This window comes from Danio rerio, chromosome 20, assembly GCF_052040795.2.
Source record: "Danio rerio strain M-AB ecotype USA chromosome 20, GRCz13ab, whole genome shotgun sequence".
NCBI lineage: Eukaryota > Metazoa > Chordata > Actinopteri > Cypriniformes > Danionidae > Danio > Danio rerio.
In genome coordinates this window covers 48,641,140-48,668,348 of record NC_141040.1, presented here as the reverse complement: position 1 = coordinate 48,668,348, position 27,209 = coordinate 48,641,140, and the positions used below count along the sequence as shown (strand labels likewise).

General features: G+C 33.4%; 2 protein-coding genes across 5 annotated transcripts in view; both read left to right on the top strand.

Annotated features, from left to right (window-relative positions):
* fkbp1b (FKBP prolyl isomerase 1B) overlaps positions 1 to 5,015 on the top strand; it is a 34,733-nt gene extending 29,718 nt beyond the window's left edge. For both annotated transcript variants that reach the window (NM_200812.2, XM_087296480.1), the window contains 2 exon segments: positions 3,547 to 3,659; positions 4,268 to 5,015. In NM_200812.2, the coding sequence (NP_957106.1) occupies positions 3,547 to 3,659; positions 4,268 to 4,396 (242 nt within the window). In that variant the 3' untranslated portion in view covers positions 4,397 to 5,015.
* A 3,551-nt stretch (positions 5,016 to 8,566) lies between these two features.
* mmut (methylmalonyl CoA mutase) overlaps positions 8,567 to 27,209 on the top strand; it is an 87,931-nt gene continuing 69,288 nt past the window's right edge. Inside the window, exons 1-7 of one of the 3 annotated variants that reach the window (XR_015517936.1) lie at positions 8,567 to 8,613; positions 11,705 to 12,163; positions 14,341 to 14,708; positions 18,059 to 18,216; positions 18,618 to 18,789; positions 21,000 to 21,248; positions 26,447 to 26,558. Coding sequence is in view for 2 of the 3 variants with exons in the window: in XM_087297763.1 (XP_087153889.1) it covers positions 11,758 to 12,163; positions 14,341 to 14,708; positions 18,059 to 18,216; positions 18,618 to 18,789; positions 21,000 to 21,248; positions 26,447 to 26,558 (1,465 nt within the window). In the remaining variant the exon portion in view is untranslated. 3 annotated transcript variants of the gene reach the window in all.

The window sequence follows — 27,209 nt, the reverse complement described above, 5'->3', positions numbered from 1 at the left end:
CTTGCCGTACAGGTGCAGTTCGCTGTCAGAATGCAGTTGTTTTGCTTGTTGATGATTACCCAGGGCTTGCACGGTTCCGTCTTCTTTTCTTGTCTAGGCAGAATCTCGGTTTTTAGCACTACAAAGTTTTGAATCTGGTAAACATGGAAGATTATTTCTTGCACATGACCACACAGAACAAAACTGTTGGCATCCAAATACTTGTAGGCCTTTAACTTCTCTCTTGTAAATTCACTTGGAGTTTCAATAAGATAGTTGTATATTTGGGGCTGGATGCTTGGCCATTCATCTTATCCAATATTAATTGGGAGGGTGCTATCGCAAATGGACCTGTCAGATGAACGCCGCGTACTTTAACGTGTTTTTTGCAGAATAACTGTGCTTTGTTTGACAAGCTGTTATAATATGCTGAAAGCATTATGTAAATAATATATAATAGGTAATCAATATAACTAATCTCTAAGACAACAACAAACTCTGTACTGCATCGTATGTTATTCCCTCGCTGTAAATGCTAGCGCTACTGTTTTTTTTTCTGCAACCTGTTTGTTTACAAACCGGTTATTCATCTATTGTTGATCCATTTAGGTGGAAGGGACCAGATACAAGCTTTGGATGTTTATATTTTCTAAGTATGAATTTTGTGACTGTAACCCGGGGAGTGATACTGACAACAGAAGTTTGGATTCACATGCAGGTTTATTCAAAGTCAGGCAAGCAATGGTCAACACAGGAGCAAACAGGTATATGAAGACAGTCCAGAATCGTAGGCGAAGTAACAGGCAAGAGGTCAAAAGGCAGGAAGCAGACGGAGACAAAAGGTAAACAAGGCTGAGGTCAAAACACAGAGGAACAAGACCAGGAAACCATGTTGTAGTGTTACTATACAGTTAACAAGACTCAGCAATGGGAGTGAGTGAGTGTGCTGCTTAAATAGTGTGTGCAATCAGTCTCTGACAATCCTCAGGTGGTGCGAGTAATCAGTCTAGATGAGGAAGCATGTGTGAGTGTGACCGGAGTGCATGTATGAAAATGTAGTCCAGAAATAGCGGATTTGTAGTCCATGAGTTATTGTTAGTGAAATCCAGCGATCTTATGAAATACGATCGCTGGTAATCGTGACAGTGACTGTTTTAGAGCACACTAGATAATATATAGTCTTAAGATGCTTATAACATCTAAAAAACGTTATCCTTTTACAGTCTCCTAAGAATCCACTTGTATTGATATCTTACTTGCAATGTGCTTTACTCAGATATTTAAATGGATTGTCTGTTATTCTGCATGATGCCATTACAAACTGCTGCTATAATTTGTGTGGCCACTGGACAGAATTCACCAGTTTTAGTCGCTTTTGTCTGCTATGTTGCACAATCTGCTGTTAAATACCCATTTGAGCACAGCTTGAGGATGTTGTACTGATGGTATCTGTCAAGCGCTAGGATCAGGACTGCAATTAATGTCTCCTGTGAGTCTGGAAGCTTCAATTTGTGCCTGCTTCTTGTCAGCGGTTTGTCTGTTTAGATCTTACCAGATGTGTTAGCATTAGCAAAGACAAGTTTTATTCCTCATTTTAGGCTTAGGTAAAGGATTATGAACATTCATTTGTTTAGGGATCTCTAAATAATTAAGTGGTTGTCTATTTTTTTAATATATGGCCACAACTCCAAGAGCAACAACTTAAAAACAATAACAGTGACAACACAGGAAAAAGGTTACTGGTTCGAGTTTGCATGTTCTCCCTGTGTTTCCTCGAGGTGCTCGAGTTTCCCCCACAGTCCAAACACATGCGCTATAGGTGAATTGAATAAACTAAATTAGCCGTAGTGTACGATTGTGTGTGTGAATATGAGAGTCTATGGGTGTTTCCCAGTTCTAAGTTGCATTTTTAAGGGTATCCACTGCGTAAAACATATAGCGGAATAGTTGTTGGTTCATTCTGCTGTGATGACCTTTGAAATAGAGACTAAGCCGAAGGAAAATAAATAAATGATTTGTGGCTGTTGTTTCGTTAACGTACAGTAAATATTATAAATACACATATAGTTGAAGTCATAATTATTAGCCCCCCTGTTTATTTTTCCCCAATTTCTGTTTAACAGAGAGAAGATTTTCAACACGTTTCTAAACATAGTAGTTTTAATAACTCATTGCTAATAATTAACTTATTTTCACTTTGCTATGATGACCGTAAATAATATTTGACTTGATTTTTCAAGACACTTCTATACAGCTTAAAGTGACATTTAAAGGCTTAACTGGGTTAATAAGGTTAACTTAGGTTAGGGTAATTAAGCAAGTTATTGTATAACGATGGTTTGCTCTGTAAGAGTTCCCAAACTTTTCAGCTTGCAACCCCCGAAATAACAATGCCAGTGACTCGCTACCCTCAATATCCCCTAAGTCGGTTATAAATACAGAAACCTTGCATGCAATGGCGCACACACATCAATAGACCCAAGTCTATTCTTCGTTTAATATTTTTTAATGTATGACAGTGCTGTAAATGTGCAAGAAAGTTTAACCTGGTATTATAAAATCAATCTGCTGCATCTGAAGCTATTGCTGTGTCTTTAATATAATGTAATTACCTCAGGGGTCGCAATCCTATAGAATTAGTAACTATAAGCTACTATAGTAACAATATACAGTAGTATATAGTAACTATAAACAGCTACTTTTTAGTAGGTTGTGGATAAAATATGGTAATTCTTATGCTTTAATAAAAATAAATAGATTTTTGGAAATCACCAGGCGACCCCCTTTCATTATCCCGCGACCTCTTGAGGGATTCTGGACCCCAGTTTGAGAACCCTTGCTGTAGACTATTAAAAACAAAAATAGCTTAAAGGGGCTAATAATTTTTTAGCAGAAATAGCTTTAAAAAAATAAAAACTGCTTTTATTTTAGCCAAAATAAAACAAATAAGACTTTCTCCAGAAGAAAAAACATTATCAGACATACTGTAAAAAAAATCTTTGCTCTGTTTAACATCATTTAGGAAATATAAAAAAAAAAAGAGGGGATAATAATTGTCTTCAACTGTATATATATATATATATATATATATATATATATATATATATATATATATATATATATATATATATATATATATGTATGTACATATATATCGGGGGTTTTTTTGTATTGTGACAGTTCTTAGAGGAATGGAATATTAAATGAGAAAGTAGTGGGCGTGGCTTGTTTTTTCTACAGCAAGCTGATTGGACGTGGTAAAGTAGGCGTTTCATTCAGAAAGATTGGGAAAAGGGTTTGTGGAGAGTTATTACAATCTAACGGACACCTCCTCAACATTTCTAATTGTTGACAGAACAGATAGTTGGAGGGGCGTGGTTAATTATGTTAGCCATGCCGTATACCGCAGACAGATGTGATCTGAGAATTTAACTAAAAAGAAAAAAAAAGAAGTGCATTTACAGATTTCACCTAAAGATTACAAGAGCAAACATTTCTTTATTTTCTTAATGACAAGCACAGATGACAAAATCAATATTATTACTTGCATTCGTACTTTAATTGCAGGGATGCTGCAGAATGGAAAGAAGTTTGACTCGTCACGAGACAGAAACAAGCCATTCAAGTTCAAGATCGGCCGACAAGAAGTCATCAAGGGCTGGGAGGAAGGAGTCGCACAAGTAATTAAGAATGCATTCATTTCAGCAGACACCGGACATCACACAGACGTAAAATTGACGTTAAACTCCAACGTCAGTCTAACTTTGAATTTTGGTTGTACATGTATATGAAAACCGGATTGACGTCAGAACTCAACATCAGTTTGAGGTCAGCTTTCAACGTCAAGATGAATATTATTTAGTTCATGACACAACATAAACCCAACCAAAGATCAACGGCTAATGATGTTAGCTTTTGACATTGTATGGATGTGACATTATGACATTAAAGTGACGTTGAAATTTAGTTGAGTAATTACACAACATAAAACCAACCAAAGATAAACTTCTACTGAAGTTAGACTTTGACATTGCAGAGATGTCATATCATGACGTTAAAATGATGTTGGATTTTAATGTCACAGCCTAAAATTGACCAAATATCAACACCAGATGACGTCGGTATCAGATGTCAGCTGACGTTGGTATTAGACAGCAAACTGACGTTAAATTTTGGTGATGTCACAACCAAAATAGAACTAAAGACGTACGTCATATGATGTTGCGTGCCTGCTGGAGCTTATGCTGCTCTCCAATGTATCCAATAACCAATTTCTGTCTAATTTCAGATGAGTTTGGGTCAGCGGGCGAAGATCACCTGCACCCCAGATATGGCGTACGGGGCCACAGGACACCCTGGTGTCATTCCTCCCAATGCCACGCTTATATTTGACGTAGAGCTGCTGAAATTGGAGTGAACCACTAGCTTTTACAGGGCTGAAGTCTTCAAATGGAGAAGGAGGAGATACACTAGTCTCGCCCCATCAACAAAACCTCCTTCGACATCATTTTTCTTATTTTCTTACCTACAAATGTAACGTATAGACGGCGTTTAATTCTTTTCTACGCATGATGACTTTAACTATTTTGGCATAATGGTTTCATTCTGCTACATGCTAAGTGTTGTCATTTTTTCAATTAGCATTTTCCTGAAATTATGGGAATACAATACAATCATTAAAATCAGGATCGGACTGAATCCACCGCCTTACTGAATTTAGTAGGGTTAGTATTTTACTGGAGGGTTTAATGGGTTTTAATTCTGACTTATTTATTATTTTTGAGGGGCATTAACAAGCACTGTCTGCATTGCCACTTTTGATAGACGTATATCCTGCTGAGTGCATATGATAATGTTACTGTATTTGCTATATATTTTATATATATATAAATATATCCCTTACAAACATTTGCTGTAAGTCTCATTCAAAACTTTAAAAATGAGACGTGGAACAAACTGATTATGTATTATTGAGTGCTTTGGCTTCAATTGACATTTGGTCAATTTGCTCAATAAAGATATTTGAACTCTTTGAATATTTTGCACTTTAACTGTAGCTAATGCAACGATGTAACATTATGTGTATTATTATTGGTTTTTCTATTTAAGAGGTAAGAAAGAAGCAGATACCAACCCAGGCTCATTCTGAAAATGTACCCTTATATACATTTCTGGAGAGTGCTAAATACATCCCAGGAACAGTTTTTGTTTTCGTTAAAACCCCTAAAGGCCGCTATTTGCCATTATTAGAGTCTGCGTTACACTAGCTCCCGCTTTCCAGACATGCTCTTCCATTAAAAAGCGGTGCAACATTCCAGTTGTCAAGAAACAAACTTTAATCCGGCTGATGGATGTGGAGCATTTATAATTGGTGTGCAGATGGGTGTGTGTGTGTGTGGTTTCCTATTAATGAATGTAGAAAATACAACACATTTTTAATTACTGAATCTAATCATATACATTTTCAAATACAAAAAAGTGGTATTTAAACAATATGAATTGTGTAACACAACCGAAATTAATATGATAACGCTGTTATAATAAACATACATTCCTGTATGTTATTATAAAACATACAAAATGGCATGATTAATGTGCATTGTATAGTCAATAATAATCACCGATTAACTCAGAAATCAAGTACTGTTCGTTGCAGTTGTAAAGTGAATGCAAACAGCATATTGGAATTGACTTCAGCTTTTGTATTGATAGGCTTAAATGAGCTCACAATGAATGCTTTTGATGCAGAAAACTGCTCAGTCATCCTCATAGTAATAGAAATGTAAGGACAGTCTTTCCAAGCTAAAAAAATGATAATAAGTTTAACATTAAGATTTAAAGATTACTTGTCAATAACGCACACAATGACCACAAATTATAATAAACACCAAGAACAATCTTCACTCCGTGTCTCCGTCTCGAACACGTGTGATTTGCAGCAGTGTGACTAACTGAATGCTAAATAGATGAAGTGGTTATTGACCACACCCCATAGGCTATTTTCAGTCCTGTACTGGCGTCTGTTGTGCATTTGTGTAACTCTGAGTACTTTGTACAGCTGCTGTGTACACTTTTTGAGATCTCAGATTTCTCTCGTGAGAGCCATTTGTGCCTGCTGTTCTTGCGTAAATCCACCAGAGGCTGCTGTCGACTGACTGATTGACTGACGCCACTCTCCTCCTTCCCTAAACCCAACCAATAGTGTTTTCAAAAGTACAGACTGACTTGACATGACTGCTTTCTGGAGTGATTTTTTACTGGACTTGAACTCGTCATCGTGGCCAACTTCTCTCTGCGTTTCAAGTCTGCCAACTTACAAGGTGAGCTACTGGACAAACTGGTAACAGTGGGAAAGCCGTCCATATGGAGGTAAGCAGTCAGCTGTTAAGCATGAAAGGAACAGCGTCACACCGCCCTGTAGTGTTCATTTCAAAGACAAACTGCAGCCACACGTAATTCTGGCTAATTGCGATCTCTTCAGAAATGTATATAGGTCTATGTTTTCAGAATAAGCCTGTGTTAGCAGATACAAATATTAAATGAGACCTTTTATGCAAAAATCACTTTTATAAGTGGAATAAACACAGTTTATCCACGAGCGGACGCAGGCATTTGAACCTTTTTGGCTCGAGACTTCCGGTCTTATTCACTTCCATTCATTTTTAGACATTAAAAACTGCTCATTTTGCTGTTTGATGTTGCAAACAAACTGATATTTTTTCTTACTATATTATTCTACTTGGTCTATATAGTTATGCAAACATTTGTTTGTAGAGAATGTAGTTTGACTGTTTTCTGCCATTTATTATTCCTAGTCATTTCTCCAATAGGCGACTGAATCGGAAGGTCTAAAACAATCGCAAAAACAGGCGCACTTCCGCATTTTAGAATAAGGTCAATATGAACATCAAAGACTTATTTCACTTATACATATTCTAAAAGAGGCAAAATAGATCCCCTTTAAGGCTTTTATTGCTTGGAAATACAACATTTTCTATTAAATATATAATTTCTATAATAATAGTTGCCAAGAACATTTTCCATGCCATCTTTAGTTATCATTCATGCATTCATTTTCTTTTCCGCTTAGTCCCTTTTTTAATCAGGGGTCGCCACAGCAGAATGAACTGCCAACTTATCCAGTATGTTTGACGCAGCGGATGCCCTTCCAGCTGCAACCCATCACTGGGAAACACCCATACACTCTCATTCATTAACATACACTACAAACAATTTAGCTTACCCAATTCACCTGTGGCTACCAATATGGACTTGTGAGGAAACCGGAGCACCTGGAGGAAACCCACGCAAACACGGGGAGAATGTGCAAACACCACACAGAAACACCACAACTGACCCAGACGAGGCTCGAACCAGCAATCTTCTGGCTGAAAGGTGACATCGCTACCCACCATTTGTATTTCTACACGTATAAGCAAAAAGATGTGAAATGCAGCTAAAGTGTCTAATATTTTAAATAAGTTGTCAAAATAAAATGGCAAAATATCAGTGAAGTAATGTGAAATATGACAATGTTTTGGTAAATAAACTGATATTTTTAGACTAAACCGACTTCTATAGCCAAACTCAATTCCCGGAGGGCCGCAACTCTGCATAGTTTAGCTTCAACCAGCTACAACTCACACCTGCTGAACAGGTTATAGAAGTCTTAAACACCTTGATTAGTTGGATCAGTTGTGTTTGATTAGGGTTGGAGCAAACCTGTGCAGAGATGTGGCCCTCCAGGAATCGAGTTAATGGTAAAATGTTTTCTGGATGTTCTCCCCGTCATCTCTACTTTAGGTTAAAAAGAAAATGAAATGACACAGGAGTTTAATGCAAGGAAGAAAAATAAACTTGTACTTATTTTTATATATTAAAATATGTAAATAACACAATACATAGGCCTATCTAAAAATCTTTGTACATAATATTTAATTCTTGATGTAATGCACATTTTTGAGAACGTATGTTCAAAACATTTTTGAAACGAAAAGCTTAGATCATTTTATTTCTACATTTTAGGAAATGGTGTAATGAACATCACTTTATAATGCTTATATTTGATTTTTATTTACAAATAAACATTTACTTTTAATTATAATTGATCATTACAATTATTTAGCATTATAAAGAGATATTTTGGCGGTTCATTCTGCTGTGGTGACCCCTGATTAATAAAGTGACTAAGCCAAGAAGAAAATTAATGAATACAGAGGTATTTTATATAAGCTTTTCAAATGGTCTCATTTATTTTCATTCATCTACTAACAATAATTGGAACTTGTCGCCATCTGCTGGAATGGAAAGTGACACTTTTAAGAATGTCGAAATAATAATTAATGTCTTAATATTTCAATATTATGCTAGCTTTTTTAAGTTTATATAACACTCATTCCATGTTTAATTTTGGCCATGATAAAATAATCCGCATTTTTTCAAAAACTCCAAACGGAACCTTCAATTTAAAGCCTCAACGCCATCCGTGCTCCTATATACTGCGCATCCGGGTCAGAGCTGCAGGTTGCTCGACGCTGATTGGCTTGTTTTGGTTTGTTGTTAAATGTGATTGGCTGAAGCGCAACACGCCCGTCAGCGTGTGTCGTCAGTGTCTGGTAAACAGAAGAACGAAAGGTCAGAAATGAACATTGTTTTATTCGTAAAAGCATTTGGTTTGAAGCATTGTGGTGTGGACGCTTTGTGTGTGAGTGTTATCGAAAACAAAATGAACCGAGCACTGGTATTATCCAGAAGCCCTTAAATGTGTTATGCTAAATGTATCTGGAAGTTAGCAAACTTTAGTGGAAACGCAATGTAACGTAGGTGGTGATGATGTGAGATGTAACGTTAAGCGGTTTTAATAACTTTTACTTGTATATCTTAATGTTAATAATAAAGGTATCATAAATGACACGGAGTAATTATTAATATGTGGTCTGTTTGATAACATCTCTCACATGCAGAGACGTTACAAGATTGAGGTAACTTAGAGTTGGTTTTAAATGCTCCCAATTGGAATTAGTCTTCAATATTATAATTTCAGAAAAGTTATTTTCTAATACTGAATGATGAAATCATATTAGCACCTAATGACTATCAAAGTACGCGAGAAGGCTGTAGCAACGTTGTCGTGTGACATTCAGCAACCGTGAGACAATGTTCATACTACATGTATTAATGTTTTGTTTGTCCTGGCAGTTTATCAGCACTGCCTAGAATACAGGATAAGCAGTAATAATTTTCCAGCATTGCTTAATGTTAAATATTGGTCATTCTTTTTTCCCTTTTAATTTAACAACTGCATGTTAAAATGCCACACAAATGAACATTATCAAACTTTTTAAAATATATATTTCACATTTAGTACACACAGTACACATCTAATTATAAGCAAAAAGTTTAAAATAAAGTTTAGATTATATTAAATAATTAACTTTATATAATTAAACTCAAAGGGTAGGCTAAATTAAAATGAAAATTGAGAAGGTAAACAAACAAGAGAAGTAAACATTCATTCATTCATTCATTCATTCATTCATTCATTCATTCATTCATTTTCTCTTCGGCTTAGTCCCTATATTAATCCACAGCTGAATGAACCGCCAAATTATCCAGCATGACATGCATTTATATAACTTTTTAGACAACGCAATATAAATGTTTTAGCTTTTAGTGTGTTCTTGTAAGTTTCAATGTTTTAACTAAGATTTGGTGGAATAACCCTAAATGAAAAAATACTCATTAACAAATACTCATAGTCATTTGTAGTTAACACTGTAGTGTTTTTGAACTATACTGTAGTTAAGCACTTGAAGTAATCCGCTGTGGTAGTTCTATAGAATGGTAGTTCTATGGTTATGCAATAACTATACTAATATAAACAAATTACCCAATAATTTATTTATTTAACTTTAGTTTTTTTACCTTTACTTTTCTTAACTATATAAATTGTACAATAAACTTAAGTTTACTGTAGTAAACACTAAAGTATACTACAGTGTTAATGCATTTTATCAGTTCACTATAGTTTATACCACAGTATGATGCAGAGTTCATTAACAAATTGTTGTAAATACTATAATAGGTACAGTAATATACACGTTACTGTAGTATATTACACAGTATACGGTATACAACCTGCAGTCACTACTTTATTTTTTCTTATCTATAAGGATTAGAAAAATCAGTCCTGCGATTCCTGTCTAATCAAAACGCACATAGAAAGTAAATCCCATCACACTACCTCAAGACAAGGCGCTTTATGAATGCGGCAAACCATTTGGACGCATTAAAAATGTCCAAGAAAATGTCCAAAATCTTTAGATGCAATGACCGAGAGACTCTAAACGCTGCATGTCACTGATGAGATGAAGAAGACTGGTTACTGTATGATGACTGAAAATGCCAAATGGCCTAAAATAAAACATAAACGCACTCCATAATGTTACGTTTGCACATCCCTTCACAAATTGCATCCTTTCCAAATTATCATCCTTTCACAGCATAATACTCACTACTCTCAGTCATTTTACAGTTCTATTAAAATGTCTTTATACTGTATAGTAATTTTTACAACAGATACTTTCACTCTACATGCAATACATTTTTAGGCAAGTAATGGTACTTTAATATAAGTACTCCTTTCACCACTGATAGTATATTACACTACAGTATATATTTACTATATATTACTATAGTATTCTTTACGTGGACCCTGATTTTTAATCACAACAAATAAAAATGTTTGCTATTATTGTTGTTATTCTGTAATGTGATTGTGTGTGTGTGTGTGTGCAAATGCGCTTTTATTTGTTAGTAGAAATGTATAGGATTATGGTCTGTTGTTAATACTTTAGACATAATAAAACTATAGACTGTAACTATAATAAAATAACACTATAGAATGTGATTTTATCACAATTGCATTTACATTTAGTCATTTAGCCGACGCTTTTATCCAAAGCGACTTATAATACTTGCATGAGCTGCAAAAGGTAATTTTGACAGGCACAAAAATAGCTTATCATTTTTGTGTATTGCTTCATTGTACATAAATGTTCAGAGAAAACAAATATTGAAAAATTGCTAGGGTAATGAAGTTCTTTAGGTTACACTTTATAATAAGATCCCAATTGTAAACTTTAGTCAATGTATTTTTAAAATACTGAACTATATTATTTATTAGCTCTATTAAATAAAGCAGTAGGACCTGTTTATTAAGTTAAAACTAAATTTAATAATCTAAATAAATATCATTTTTTAAAGGCAAATAAAAAATATTTTAAATCTTTATTATTTAATTATTATTATTAATAATAATAGTAATACCACTACTGCTAATTATAATGCAAATGGTATTTATTTGAAAATTTAATGCAGATTGGAGCTTTTAGCTTTACTGCTAGTGTTAAGAACCAATAATCTTACACATAATTAGGACATCTTCAATCAAAACTTGTTATAGGCTTTCAAATAAAATGTTTGTGTGAAAGTAAAGAACCTATTAAATCAAGTATAAGTGCCTTAAACATCACTTGCAAATACGGCTTATATATTTGTTTATTCTTAAAAATCCATTTGAAAAGTTTAAATAATAAATAGTTGTTGCAATTTTTTTGAAGTGCCCACAATAACAAAATAATTACATTATTAAATTTCAGCACATGTAGGGTCGATATGTAACTTTTTTCACTGTAAAAACCAACTTCTTGTCTGTTTTTTATAGATATCCATGAGTAACTAAAGCCACTCTCATCTACCCGATGCCTACATAACAACATGTTGACTGCAAAGAAGGCATGCATCTCTTTGACAGCAAGACGTCTGCTGGGAGCGTCTGTATCGTCGACTCTTGATCCCCAGCAGCGCACAAGACAGTTCAGCACTGCTGTCCCACTCCGAGATGAAGTGAAGATCCATGAGGCCTGGGCTGCTCTAGCCAAAAAGCAGCTAAAAGGCAAAAACCCAGAGGATCTGATCTGGAAGACCCCTGAAGGCATCTCTATTAAACCTGTATATACTCAGACGGACACTGCCAAGGCTCCCGATGAGCTGCCTGGAGTCTTTCCCTTTACGCGGGGGCCATATCCAACCATGTACACCTACAGGCCCTGGACTATCAGGCAATATGCTGGATTCAGCACTGTGGAAGAAAGCAACAAGTTTTACAGGGATAATATTAAAGGTATTACATTACACACAGTTGAAGAATTATTAGCCCCACTTTGAATTGTTTTTTTCTTTTTAAAATATTTTACAAATGATGTTTAACAGAGCAAGGAAAGTTTCACAGTGTCTGATATTGTTTTTCTTTCAAAATTATTAGCCCCTTTAAGCTATATTTGTTTTTTGATTGGCTACAGAAAAAGCCATTGTTATACAATAACTTGCCTAATTACCCTTACCTGCCTAGTTAACCTACTGTAATTAACCTAGTTGAGTCTTTAAATGTCACTTTAAGCTGTATAGAAGTGTCTTGAGAAATATCTAGTCAAATATTATTTACTGTCATCATGGCAAAGATAAAATAAATTTATTTTAATAGAGATGAGTTATTAAAACTATTATGTTTAGAAATGTGTCTCCGTTAAACAGAAATTGAAGAAAAAAATAAACGGGGGCTAATAATTCTGACTTCAACTCTATATGTTAAATAATGGATAGACTCAATTATAAAAATGTAAAATTTAACTAATTGTACATTTATTATTGTTTTTATTGAGATAAATATTTTTTTATTATATATTAAGGGTATTTAGAAGTATATATTGCTTCATATGATTTTAAAATATTACAGTAACTTAACATCTATTTTAGTAATAGTATTATTGCTATTATTTGTATTATATACATATTTTATTCAACATAAGTACTTTTAAGAGGCTTAGAACTAAATATTTTTAATCTTCCACTGCTTTATAATATATTGATAGATAATATAAAATAATAGTAAACACTTACTAATATATATATATATATATATATATATATATATATATATATATATATATATATATATATATATATATATATATATATATATATATATATATATATATATAGTTAATTGGAAAAACAAAATTGAAAAATATCTAAAAGATATATAAGCTATATTTGATATTATATAATTATTTGTATAGATTTTCTATATAAATTAAATAATTCTAAGTAGAACAAGACTAAATGTTTTTTATCTTACATTAAGTTTATTGATAAACAATATAAAATAATAAAACTATTTTTACACTAAAATATCATATTTTAACATAAAAAGTTATTGTTTTTATTATAAAATACTGTTATTTAAATCATGCTATTACTTTATTTATATTACATATATAATTTATATATCATCAGGGTTATTATAGAAACCAAAGGAAAATGATAAAAATTATTTAAAGTAACAAAAATATTTTAATGTTCAATAAAATCAATCAAAATCTTGCATTTAATTTATTTTAGCCAGCTGTCTATGAAATTGTTACAAATTGTATTTGTATTAAAATAAATCAAACTAAAACAATGAAAAATAAAAATGTATACATTTTATAAAACATTTATTAAAAACTGTCTAGATATTACAATACAAAACATTGACTGAAAAACAACAAAATCACAAAAACTTTGAAATCAACATGTAAATCAGAACATAAAATAAGATCTGCTTAAATATAATATTTAAAGTTGTCAATGAAAACGAAAATGACAATGACGACACTAAAATACATGTAAAGTGACCTGTTATCATCCCAGGAGAATTGTTAATGACATATTAGTTCATTATTAACTGTTCAGCAGTTCAGTTGACAAAAAAGTCAGATTTATTCAGCCTCCTATGATTTTTTTTTTCTTTTATAAATATTTTCCAAATGATGTTTAACAGAGCAAGGAATTTTCCCTGTAATTCCAATAATATTTTTTTCTTCTGGAGAAAGTTTTGTTTGTTTTATTTCAGTTCGAATAAAAGCAGTTTTTAATTTTCTTGAAACCATTTAAGGTCAATATTACTAGCCCTCTTAAGCAATATTATTATTTTTTTGATTGTCTACAGACCAAATCACTGCTATATACAATGACTTGCCTAATTATTTCAATTTGCCTAATTAACCTAGTTAAGCCAAATAGCACTTTAAGCTGAATACTAGCATCTTGAAAAATATATAGCAAAATGTTATTTACTGTCATCATGACAAAGATAAAATAAATCAGTTATTAGAAATGAGTTATTAAAACTATTATGTTTAGAAATGTGTTGAAAACAATCGTACTAATCTTAAAATATAAAGTGGGGCTAACAATTCAGGAGGGCTTATGATTCTAACTTCAACCGTACATAATAAAAATCTGCTTTCTTTTTTGCAGCGGGCCAGCAGGGTCTGTCTGTGGCTTTTGACCTCGCAACGCACAGAGGTTACGACTCTGACAATCCCAGAGTTCATGGCGACGTGGGTATGGCGGGTGTAGCCATCGACACCGTAGAGGACACCAAACTCCTGTTCGACGGCATCCCACTGGAGAAGATGTCCGTATCGATGACAATGAACGGAGCCGTCATTCCCATTCTAGCCATGTTCATCGTGACTGGAGAAGAGCAAGGTGTGCCGAAGGAGAAGCTGACGGGCACCATCCAGAATGACATCCTCAAAGAGTTCATGGTGCGAAACACATACATCTTCCCTCCAGAGCCCTCAATGCACGCCATCGCAGATATCTTCGCCTACACTTCAAAGGTGATGCCTTTTTTTGCAATTCATTGTCTTATAGTGAAGCCCTGTTCATAATCTGACCCAAGGGTAGGGCTGCACGATATTGAAAAAATCGGACATTGTGATATTTCATATTTCTGCGATCATATATATATATATATATATTGCGATATGAATATAATTTCATATTTGGAAAGTTTTCATTCATTTAGAGAAATTAGGATGATCAAGAGAGTCTTAACAGTAATTAGGTAGAGAAATTTAACAATCAAACGTAAAATAACATGTTTATAATTGGATAAATTATTAATAAAATAACACGCATTGCAATATTGATGCTTAAACAATATTTTGTGCGGCCCTACCCAAGGGGATAGAATACAAAGGAGGTGAGGGCAACATAGAGTGTGTATGTGAAGTGTCAACTCAAAATACCACAAAAATAATGGTTTATAACTCTTTGAAACTGTCCATTTTAGGCTTCCAAATTGTGTTGTTTTGGTTACTTTCACTTTAAATTCAAATGAAATTCCCCTAATGGTTTGCTTTAGTTAGTTGTTTTAAACTCAAAAGATTTGGTTTTATTTGAATTCCTGATAGCCCTCTGGGCAGGCACTCTTTTTATTGGTAGGCCAAATATAAATTTAAGTAGGCCAAATAGAAAATGCATAGTTTTTTTTAAATAAAAAATACGTACATTTGCTTAATCAAAAATATATAATAGCATTTTTATAGGCTATATATTTATTTTTTTAAATAACCAAAATTGTCTTATTTAACTTTTTACAGTTTTTATTTAATTATTATTTTTATTTAATTAACCAAACAAATAAACATTGTTTTGTTTTTTTTGTTTTTTTTGCAGCTATAAAAACTTTCCTAAATACACACTCTGTATGTGCATTTATGTACAGTTGAAGTCAGAATTATTAGCCCTCCTTTGATTTTTTTTATTTATTTTTTTTTAAATATTTCCCAAATTATGTTTAACAGGGCAAGGAAATTTTTACAGTGTTTCCTATAATAATGTTTGTTCTGGAGAAAGGCTTATTTGTTTTATTCCGGCTAGAATAAAAGCAGTTTTTAATTTTTCGAAAAACATTTTAAGGTCAACATTATTGGTCCCTTTAAGCTATATTTTTTTGATAGTCTACAGAAAAAATCATCGTTACACAATAACTTGCCTAATTACCCTAACCTGCCTAGTTAACCTAAGTAACCTAGTTAAGCCTTTAAATGTCACTTTAAACTGTATAGAAGTGTCTTGAAAAATATCTAGTAAAATATCATTTACTGTCATCATGGCAAAGATAAAATAAATCCAGCATTAAAAATGAGTTATTAAAACTATTATGATTAGAAATGTTGAAAAAAATCTTTCATTTAAACAGAAATTGTTCTAAAATTATTTTAATAATTAATAATTATTAATAATTAATAAATAAGTAATAATCCAGGGGGGCTAATAATTATGACTTCAACTGTATATAAATGTTTATCTTAATGTGTCTTCACAAAATCCCATTATCACAATAAAATACATTTTTATAACATAATTGAGTGGAAAAAATAATAGCCTAATAATGTAGTAGCATAGTAGCCTGTGTGTGGCAGCATTGCGTCACCTTGAATGATTGGGCCTAACTGGTCTCGGAATACATAAAACGAGCCCTTTTTGTTTTTGTTTTCTGGCGATTTTATTTTTTGTTATTTGAAATTTTAAAAAAAATGAAGTTCAAATAGTTTTTAAAATTTTGATTATCCTTTTTTTTACCATAAAAAAGAAAACACCTCGTATTTCAATTTACGTTTTTGATAAAAAAAAAAAAGATAATCAAAAAACAACTTTTTTTTCAATATCTGTTTCCTTAATGAACATCCAATGACCAAAATATACACGGACCCATTTCAGTACAGAACAAGCGATTAAACTGACAGAAACACTGCATTATTTCGGAGGTAGTTGATTATATGGACCCTTTTCACAAGATTGTTATGATGCGTTTAATGGCCATCATAATTTCAATTTGAATGTTTTTTTTATTTTTATTTAAAAAAAAAAGTATGAACATTTATATGCATTTATGTATGTTATATCATTGTTGCGTTAAATTACAAAAAACGATTCACCGCCTATGTGAGGCATTTGTAATGCAGAGTCTATGGGGCTGAAAGTAAATTTGATGTTGTTCTCTCCTCTGGCTGCCGTTATCAGTCTCACACTATTTTCCCCTCTTTTTCTGAAAGCAGAAAGCAAAGTCTTGATAACAGCATCATGGCATTTTCTTGTAAAAATAAAAATGTTGTCAATGTGTTTTAACAAAAGAAAGAAATTTAATTTCGAGAAGATCACAAGCTTATGATTGCTAGCGGCTGGATCTGTATAATCCAATTCTCAATGCACTAATCAGATGACTCCTAAGCTACTACAAATACCGGTTACGTACCACTGCTGTCTTCGTTTTAGAGAGTCCCCCCATCCACCCCTACTCCTCCCTCTTCCTAAATGGGTGACATGGTTGCCCAGTGCTTAGCACTGTTGCCTTACAACAAGAATGTCTCTGGTTCCAGGCTTTACCAAACCAGTAGACGTTTCTGTGCGGAGTTTGCACTTTCTCCCTGTGCTCAAGTTGGGTTTCGCCCGGGTTTCCCGGTTTCCTCCCACCGTCCAAAAACATGCAACTTAGGTTAATTGGTAACACTTTACAATAAGGTTCATTAGTTAATGCATTTACTAACATGAACTAATCATGAACAACACATGTACAGCATTTATTAATCATAATTAAACATTTACTAATGCATTATTAACATCCAAGTCCATGCTTGTTAACATTAGTTAATGCACCATGACTTAACATGAACTAGCAATGAACTACTGTATTTTCATTAACTAACGTTAACTAATATAAACAAATACATTACTAAATGTATTGTTCATTGTTTGTTCATGTTAGTAAATGCATTAATTAACATTAACTAATGAACCTTATTGTAAAGTGTGACCGGTTAATTGACTAATCCAAATCGGCACTATAGACATGCTCCTAGTAAGTACTTATCTCTTAAGAGCAATCACTATCTGTTCATTAGTTACTACTGCAGGGGAGTTCTCGAGATCTACCTGAGCTCAAACTCCACTCTTGCCTTGCAACGGGAGGGAGCTCCGGGCTCGAGGATCTTATGAGCTCAGGGTGGTCTTCCGGGACAGCATGCCAAAGTAGCTTATAATTAATCATCAGCTAAGTGTGAACTCTTGAAACAGATTTTAAACAAGCATTGAGTTCTATTCTGAACTTTGTATTAAAAGGTACAACTTTACTTTTGACAAAATTAGATAAATTTACTAAACACAATGAATTTTCTCTTTTCAGAATATGCCCAAGTTTAATTCTATTTCCATCAGTGGATACCACATACAGGAAGCTGGTGCTGATGCCATCCTGGAGTTGGCTTACACTATTGCCAATGGACTGGAGTACTGCAGGACTGGACTAAAGGCTGGACTCACTATTGATGAATTTGCACCCAGGTTAGCTTAGAAATTCTGTACATTTCTACATAAAAATAATAGTACATTCTATTTTAAACAATTTATTACACCATGAATATAAAGTAATTGTTATATTTAATGTAATGTACTGTTATAGCTATATTATTCATTCGTTAATATTTGTTAATACTTTCATTAATCATTTTTCAAATAATTAATTAATAGTATTTAATTCTTTTAAAATAAATATACAAATCGAATTATTTTCAATTCAATTCAATTAAAAAAACTCGCCTTATCCCCAAAAGGGTTAGAAAATTGTCTTCAGACAGATGCTCACATTTCCAGTAATAACGCTGAGTCGCACAGCTAAAATGTTTCCTAAAGGTTTCATCATATACAGTATGTGAAACGGGCTGTTTTGTGTCATCTCTGTTTAGATTGTCTTTCTTCTGGGGCATCGGGATGAACTTTTATATGGAAATAGCGAAGCTGAGAGCAGCACGACGTCTGTGGGCGACACTCATCAAAGAGAAGTTTCAGCCGAAGAACTCCAAATCCCTCCTGCTGAGAACTCACTGTCAGACATCTGGATGGTCCCTTACTGAGCAGGTACCCTGAACGCAAATCCACAGCCAGCTGGTGAACGGCTCATTAAACAAACTGTGAACAGAAAAAAAAAACATGTCTTACATATGATATATGTGTTAATTATTTTGTCAGTTGCTTGTCTTTCATTTCAATAATGTTATACTTAGTAGCTAAGCAATTTTTAAAATGGATCCCAGGGCATGTTGGCCTATTCGGAAATGAACAAGCAGACAAACCTGCCAAAACAGCCCTAACAGAGAAAATAAGAGTGCAAAATCCCACCTTCAGATTTAAAACTATTAATAAAATGCTATATTTAAAAAAAAATGACAAGCAGAATAGGATCTGTGCACTTTCAGAAATAAAGGTACAGCATCTGTTACTGGGGTGGTACCTTTTCAAAAGGGTACACTTTTGTATTACAGGTGGACATTAGTACCTTTAGGCAATAGCGGTTCTAGTTTAAATAGAGCCCTGGTTGAAACACCCCACATACACCCGAATATGGACAAAACGAGTATTGGGATTATTAAAAATATTGATATTTATTATAAATAAAATTATTATTAATATTATTTCATACAATTATTTATCTAAATAAAAAACAGAAAACAATCCTAATGGTAACTGGAAAACAATGTAAAGAAAAAACTACAGTAATATGCTAAGATCACTTTTATTATATTTTGCATGATTATTAATTATCACAGTTATAAAAAAATATATGTTTTATAAAATAATCTGTTCATCCTAGACCCAACTCAAGGGGGGTTCACTCTAATACAAGTTTTATTTATGGAGAAAATTGTGTATATTCCATACAAATTATAAAGCTGATCTGTCCGTTCTTGTCACATGACTTGCAATGCTCTTGAAGCATTCATTCAACTGGGAAATAACAAACTCTAAAAGACGCACTAGTCGAACAGCCCCTAAAAGGCCACCGTCATTTGCGATCTCCAGCAGTTGATCTTCTTGCACAGACATGCTGGATTCACCCTATTTGTTGACAAATGGTTTGCAGATCTGTACCTTGGCGCTACATGGGTCTTTCGCTACGCCTTTTTCCCTTTAGCAAAGAAACTTTCCAAAAACATCTGTTTCTTACTCCTTTTGCTGCTTGTGAGTTAAATTTGGCCTCTCAAATGACCAAGATGTAACAAGAGAATGGGGTAATTTTTCAAAATAAAAGATTTTTCAAAATAAGAGATTGATCCAAGATTGATGAAAGATGGTGGTTGAGGAGCACTGCCATATCGGACACTCAAGACTCACTCTTGGACATCTACTCAAAAGAAAAGTGCCGCCAAAGTGTCAATATTGCAACAAATAATCAAAGTGTTTTAAATGTATACCTTTGGAATGCCTTGTTTTAATCTTATCTGACAATGATTTTTATCTGGAGAGATATTTTTAAATTTGAATACTTCAAATATGGTAAAAAAAAATGTATCAAAAGTTTTATGTATTGATTATTACTGCTGAAAGTCTTTTTCATTTTTATAATTGTATTATTATAGAAAAGTGATATTTCTAAAATGTATTAAATTTGATATAATAAATTCAAATCTCTCTCTTGGTAGCCACGCCCATGTGAAATGCTATCGGTTCAAAACAGGCTGTATTGTAAAATTTCCCTGAACTCAAATATGTTAAGCTCTGCTTAAATTGTGTGATTTTAGCCATGAATTGGTCGTCTAAAACAAAATTGGGAAATCCTAAAAGAAGACCTGAAATCCTATGTTAAAATCTGTAATCTTTTAGGGTTGGATTGACATGTTCACCGACAGACGCCCTGTCTGCATGTTTCAGTTGAAATTAAATCACAGATTAACCAAAGCTGCACGTTTCAAGGCACTTAAAGTCCACGTGAACCAGAAGTTGCTGAGACTTTTATTTCAGTATGTTGATTTACTTGCAATGAAACAAAATATTGTGTTGGGGCGGGGCTTTCTTTTTGCACATCATTGCCATGTAGCTAACTAAGAGGGGCGTGGTTGAGAATATTATGGCTGGAGCATCAAACTGACATCAACAGAGAAGAACAGCCACTCCAAACATGAAAGCAAAATAGTCAAAATTTGATTGAAGATTACTTAAACAACTTTTAGGAACCAAATACTTAAAAGAAATTATGCTCTAATAAAACAACCACTGTAAAATTTGATTTCACACAGACTTCAAGAATAACTTTAAACATAAATTAAATTCTGATTAAATCTGCTCTTCAGGACCCTTACAACAACGTGATCCGTACCGTAATCGAGGCCATGGCTGCTGTGTTTGGAGGCACTCAGTCTTTGCACACCAATTCTTTTGACGAAGCTCTGGGTTTGCCCACGGTCAAGAGCGCCCGCATCGCCCGCAATACCCAGATCATCATCCAGGAGGAGTCAGGCATCCCAAAGGTGGCTGATCCCTGGGGTGGATCCTACATGATGGAGGCTCTCACCAATGACGTCTACAACTCGGCCCTCAAGGTTCGTAGGAAAAAAAAATAATAATGAAATTATATATATATATATATATATATATATATATATATATATATATATATATATATATATATATATATATATATATATATATATATATATATATATATATTAGGGATGTGCAGAGCAGCTGGTATTTGTATTTGTATTTGTTGAGGGGGGAAAAGTATTTGTATTTGTATTCGAGTAAAATTCAAAATGGCGCAAAAATATATATTTTTTCTATTACACTTCTAATTTACATTATAGTGAAAGTATTGTTTAATTATACCCATTATATAAATTATAGATATGCAATATTGGCTGTTGTTTTTGAACATGTGACAAGAAATGTCATTGAAAAGAAAATAACATAGAAGCCATTATCTCATCCATGGTTAAACCAACAACTAATAAAATACCATTGTGAATATTATGAACCCCACCACCACCGTTCTTGACACTGAATAGACGGAATAAAAACAAATAATACTTCAAAAAAACTGTTCTTTTTCTGAAAGAACTTCTTTCCAATGCACAGAATTCCAAAAACTATAATATTAACTAAATAAATCTAAATAAACCCTGCCTGGGAGATCTGGCAGAACAAAAGTATTCTATATAATACTAAAAGATACAGCCCTGCTATTGTCATCTGCCAGCCACAAAAAAGACACAAAGTTTGTTTGTTTGTTTTTTTTATGTTTGAAACTGACTTGCTGGGGCAGAATGTGGCTGTGTTGATGGTTTGGTGCTTGTGGAGGATTTAGCAGAACATAGCTGTGCTGATTGAGGGGATTGATGCTTGTGGGGGGTTCACAGACAGTATCAGGAGAGGATGCTTTTAGTGCATGTGATAATACATTACATAGAAGGTTGCGCGGTGGCACAGTGAGTAGCACTGTCGCCTTACAGCAAGAAGGTAGCTGGTTCGAGCCCCGACTGGGTTCTCCCCATGTTGGCGTGGGTTTCCTCCGGGTGCTTCGGTTTCCCCCACAGTCCAAACACATGCAATACAGGTGAATTGAGTAAGCTAAATTGTCCCTATTGTATGTGTGTGAAAGAGAGTGTATGGATGTTTCCCAGTGCTGGGTAGCAGCTGGAAGGGCAGCCACTGCATAAAACATATGCTGGATAAATTGGTGGTTCATTCCACTGTGGCAACCCCAGATTGATAAAGGGATTTAGCCGAAAAGAAATGAATGAATGATTATGGATAGAAGATGTTGACAGATGTTTAATATCTCTGCCTCTGCTGATTTCACTTTTGCACACATTATACAGTATCACTTTGTTTTATCTGCAGCAGCACTGACTGTAAAATGCTTCCACAAAAAACATGAAGGTTTTTTTTTCTTTTGACTGGTGGAGGACTAAGAAATGGCTCAGCAGCACTCTTTTTCACTCTTTTTCTGGGTGCCCAAATGTATTTGAGGAGTTTCAAGTTAATAAAAAGTGACGGGAAGCTATGCTAAGGTTAACTAGCCTATAGCATATATCTTGCTGTCTGCAAAAGACAGTAATGTAGACGTACCATATAACTCCCATAAGTGCATACTATTCGACACAACTGCAAAAGCATCGTTTTAACCTTTATAAACGAACGTTAACGTTACTCTGTCAACAGTCTATTTCTAAATTACCGCGCTAACAGAGCTAACGTTGCGTAAACAGAGCACCCGGTTTCAGACGTCAAAAATGCAGCGTAATAGAAAATCCCGATTAAAATTCGCTACAAGTTTATAAACTGCATCTGGAACCCAATTAAGGTACAAAAATCTATTTAACAAAAACAGTAATGCAGTGAAGTATTTTTTTCGCTCAGCCGAGCCTTCTGTCTGTTGCTGTGGAGAAGCTTGTGCCAGACACCCTGTTATCTCCGCCCCGCCCTCCGACATGCCGACTGAGCGTCTCTCTCTCTCTCTCTCTCTCTCTCTCTCTCTCTCTCTCTCTCTCTCTCTCTCTCTCTCTCTCTCTCTCTCTCTCTCTCTCTCTCTCTCTCTCTCTCTCTCTCTCTCTCTCTCTCTCTCTCTCTCTCTCTCTCTCTCCCACTCACTCACTCACTTACGCGGGCATGCACTGTGGTCTCATGAGGAAACGCTGCTTTTTGATATAGCGTTTTTCTTGCTCCCGAATACAAATAATTTTTCAAGTATTTGTTCGAATCAAGTGTTCGTAAAAACACGCTATTCGTGCCTTTCCGAATACCGTATTCGGGTTCGGCTCCACCCTTAATATATATATATATATATATATATATATATATATATATATATATATATATAAAATCCTAAATGCAATAAGGTGCATTTCTGTCAAGTTCTGTCAAGCTATTGTATTGGTAACCTAATAACCAACAGTAAACAAGGCAAGTGTATCAGAGGCCAGCCAGTAGGTGCTGTGCAGGTAAACATCATTCCTCTGACCTCTAAAGGTGCTCTATCGACAGACGCTAGAGGCTATGCTCTTTAGCCTCCTTGGTAGAGCAACCGACTCCCAGGTGGAACGTCGCCGACTTGATACCAGCTCGGAACAGGTTGGGTGGCGTGCGACTGGCGGGGTTACACAAGCATAATGGAGACAGCTGATTGGTCACATTGGTGTAATGTTCGCGACGTCAGAGTTTATTGGCAAATGTGTTTCCATCTTTCATTTATGCACATTAACCCTTTTTTCACAATTCCAGTAACACCTTATGTTTGTGTTAAACTTTTCACAAATTAAGAGATTTTTATGAGATATTTAGCATTTCTACCTAGCTAGTGGCGAGAAATGTATTTAGTTACTGTATTTGTCAACAGTCTTTGTTTTCCCCGTTATATGTCCGCATAATGAAAAACGCACTTGACTTAATGTAATAAATCTGGATTTGCGGTTAAAAAAGTTGATTTAAAGCACGTGATGTAATGATTGTTTATTTGATTCTGGATTCATTATTTGAATGTGAATTATATAATTACTGAATTATTATTTTGTGATTTTTTTTTTTTTTTTTTTTAATATTATTTTAAATAAAACTAAAATAATTTATTAAGACTTATACAAATACATAATCATTTCTTTAATGAATGAATGAATTAATAAATAGTTAAATCTTTCAACATTGCATTTATTTAATAATTTATAAAATGTTGAAAGATTTCAACATTGAATTTGTTTAATAATTTATTTTCAAACCTTAAGACCGTTATTTTCCTGTTATTAACTTAAAAATAATCTGTATTCTGTATATTTACTGTAATCTGTATTATTCTGTAGTATTAAAGCTGGCTGCATGAATAAATTATTTAACCTAGATATGTTTCATTCATTATATTTAATTAATTAATAATAATATTAGTAATAATGACAACAGCATTTTCATTTACATCTCATAAAACAAAATAATTGGATTTCTTGGATTTAGAAATAAGTACAAAAATAATAATTAAAAAAAAAAAAACGTAAAAAAAAAAATTATTTTCTGGCAGCAGGGGCTCCAGAAAATAACCGTAACAAAAGAAAAAAAGACTCAGAATAAAAAAATGTAAATAATCTGTAAAAAAAACTTTTCCCTAATTCCCTAATTAAAAGTTATTACTGTCATTTTACAGATTTTAACTGTAATTACAATTACGGGAATATGCTGAAGCATACTAATAGGACTTTTAATTTGCCAGTAATCTGGGTTAATCGTTTCCTGTGATTTGAATGCCAATGCAAATTCGATGCGTTTAAGGTCTGTTTTCTTTACAAATCAGTGATCTCCAATGGCTGAGTAATATCCGATATAAAGTGGGTCTCAGATTGTACAAGAAGCACTGCATTAAATTACATTTCCCCCGCCATGTCTTTATAATATGAGCATTTATTTTACCCCAGTATATTCAATGGAGCTTCTGCGCCTGACTGCCGATTCTGACAGGCGCGTGCGAGTAAATGGCTATTGCAATTACACCGATTATTATTGTCATTTTACAAATTTTTACTGTAAATATAAAATTTCTTAATGTAATTATACAGATAATTAATGTGATTATAAGGATAATTACTGTAAATATGCAGGTTATTAATGTAATTATACAGATTCATTTATTAAATTATACATGAAATCTCTAAATATTCCATTAATTTTTCTACTTTTAACATACCTTTAAAACTAGAAAAAAAAGTTTAAAGAACGATTAAAAAAAAGGTTAGGTACAAATAATTGCTGTTGTCAAAAAACACAGTAAATATAACTATAAACTATAAAATAGTTTTCACAAATATTTTAAGGATATGTAGGTTAAACAATTTTAAATTAAATCAATTTTCTTGAGAAAATACAAGTAACGCATTTACAAGTAACGCATTTGGTCATTATTTAACAACAAAAAACAAGGTTAGTGTCGTGAGGACGCCTGCACAACAAAGCTGAGGATCAAATAGCAGTTTATTAACACAATCATCTTGTAATTAAAGGTTGAAACAGGAACAAACTGATGCATACAGATAATCCTAAAGGCGGCAAACAAAATTACAAAGTAAAAAATCAGTCCACAATGATCTTCTGGCTGTGTGTGTAATCAGTTACAATTAGGAACCCAGGTGTGTAAGGTGCATGCTGGGAGTTGTAGTTCGTTAAAGTAACGTTTGTAGTTTTCCAGCGATCCTCTGCCACAAGATCACTGGTGATCGTCACAATTCGCATAGCACCATTGTTAGAGTAGTAAAACAAACATTTCATAGTTTACAGTACATGCATTATATGCATTCTACAAACATTAAGCTATTGTTTTTTATTTTTTTAACCTCATGGTATAATCTTCAATAAAAACAATTTGACAGAATTTTTGTTTCCCTATTTTTACAGGAATAACCTGTAAATATTAATGTAAAATTATGTGTTACTCTCTAAAAATACATGAAATTTCCATTAAAAAGCAGAAAAATAAAGTAATGCCAAATTGCAAGCAATAACTGTATATTTAGTGTTAGAATTTTTTTTATTACAGAGCATATCTCTAAAACAACAGGCATTTCACTCTATAATGAAAAAACTGAAAAATTCTGTAAAAAAATACAGACAATTACCTGTAAAATAACGTTTATTTTTTAAAGTGTAGTTGCTTTTTAAAAAAGGCCCTTTCAGACCTGCTTTAATGCGCTGTGACATTCTGAATTTGGCTAGCAGAAAATGTAATATTTATGAAATATTTTCATGACTTCTGTTTGTTCTTTAGTTTATCACAGAGATTGAGGACATGGGAGGTATGGCTCGTGCTGTAGCCGAAGGAATTCCCAAACTGCGCATCGAGGAGTGCGCTGCCCGAAGACAAGCACGCATTGATTCAGGTACAAAATCTAGCACACACACACGCCTGTTCATATACACATGGCCGAATCCATAATTACAGTCCAGGACACATGACAGGCCCCATTTAACTGTGAAGCACTTGTTATGAAACCTCCATGAACAGAGGAACTGACCCCTGTCAGTCACATGCATTAAAAACATGCATATGAACTCAAATGGAAATATTAAGCTTGCTTGAAAAAGCAGTTAGAGTACAACAACAATCTTCTAAAAAGAAAAAAATTTGGCCTACAAATGTTCTTGGCCTACGTATTATCAAACTTTTATTTAGCACAGATGCATTAAATGGATCAGAAATTAATGCAATAATATATCTTATACAATTAATTATTGTTAACAAAAAGTAATATACCTATTAAAGATTAATTATGGTAATAATTCAAATATAAATCAGGGTACAATACTAGTACGTGCCTCACAAATCTCTGTTTTAAATTTATATTTTCTATAGGAAGCTTTATAATATTTTATTTGTGCATATACATTAGATTAGTCAGTACTGAAGCCAAATCTGGAGCTAATCTGACAAAATAATGACAACTGTCCGGAAATTAGTACACCTACATTTATATGTTAGGGAAAAATCTTTAAATAAATGTATTATTTTTAAAACAAGAAAATTCAAGAGA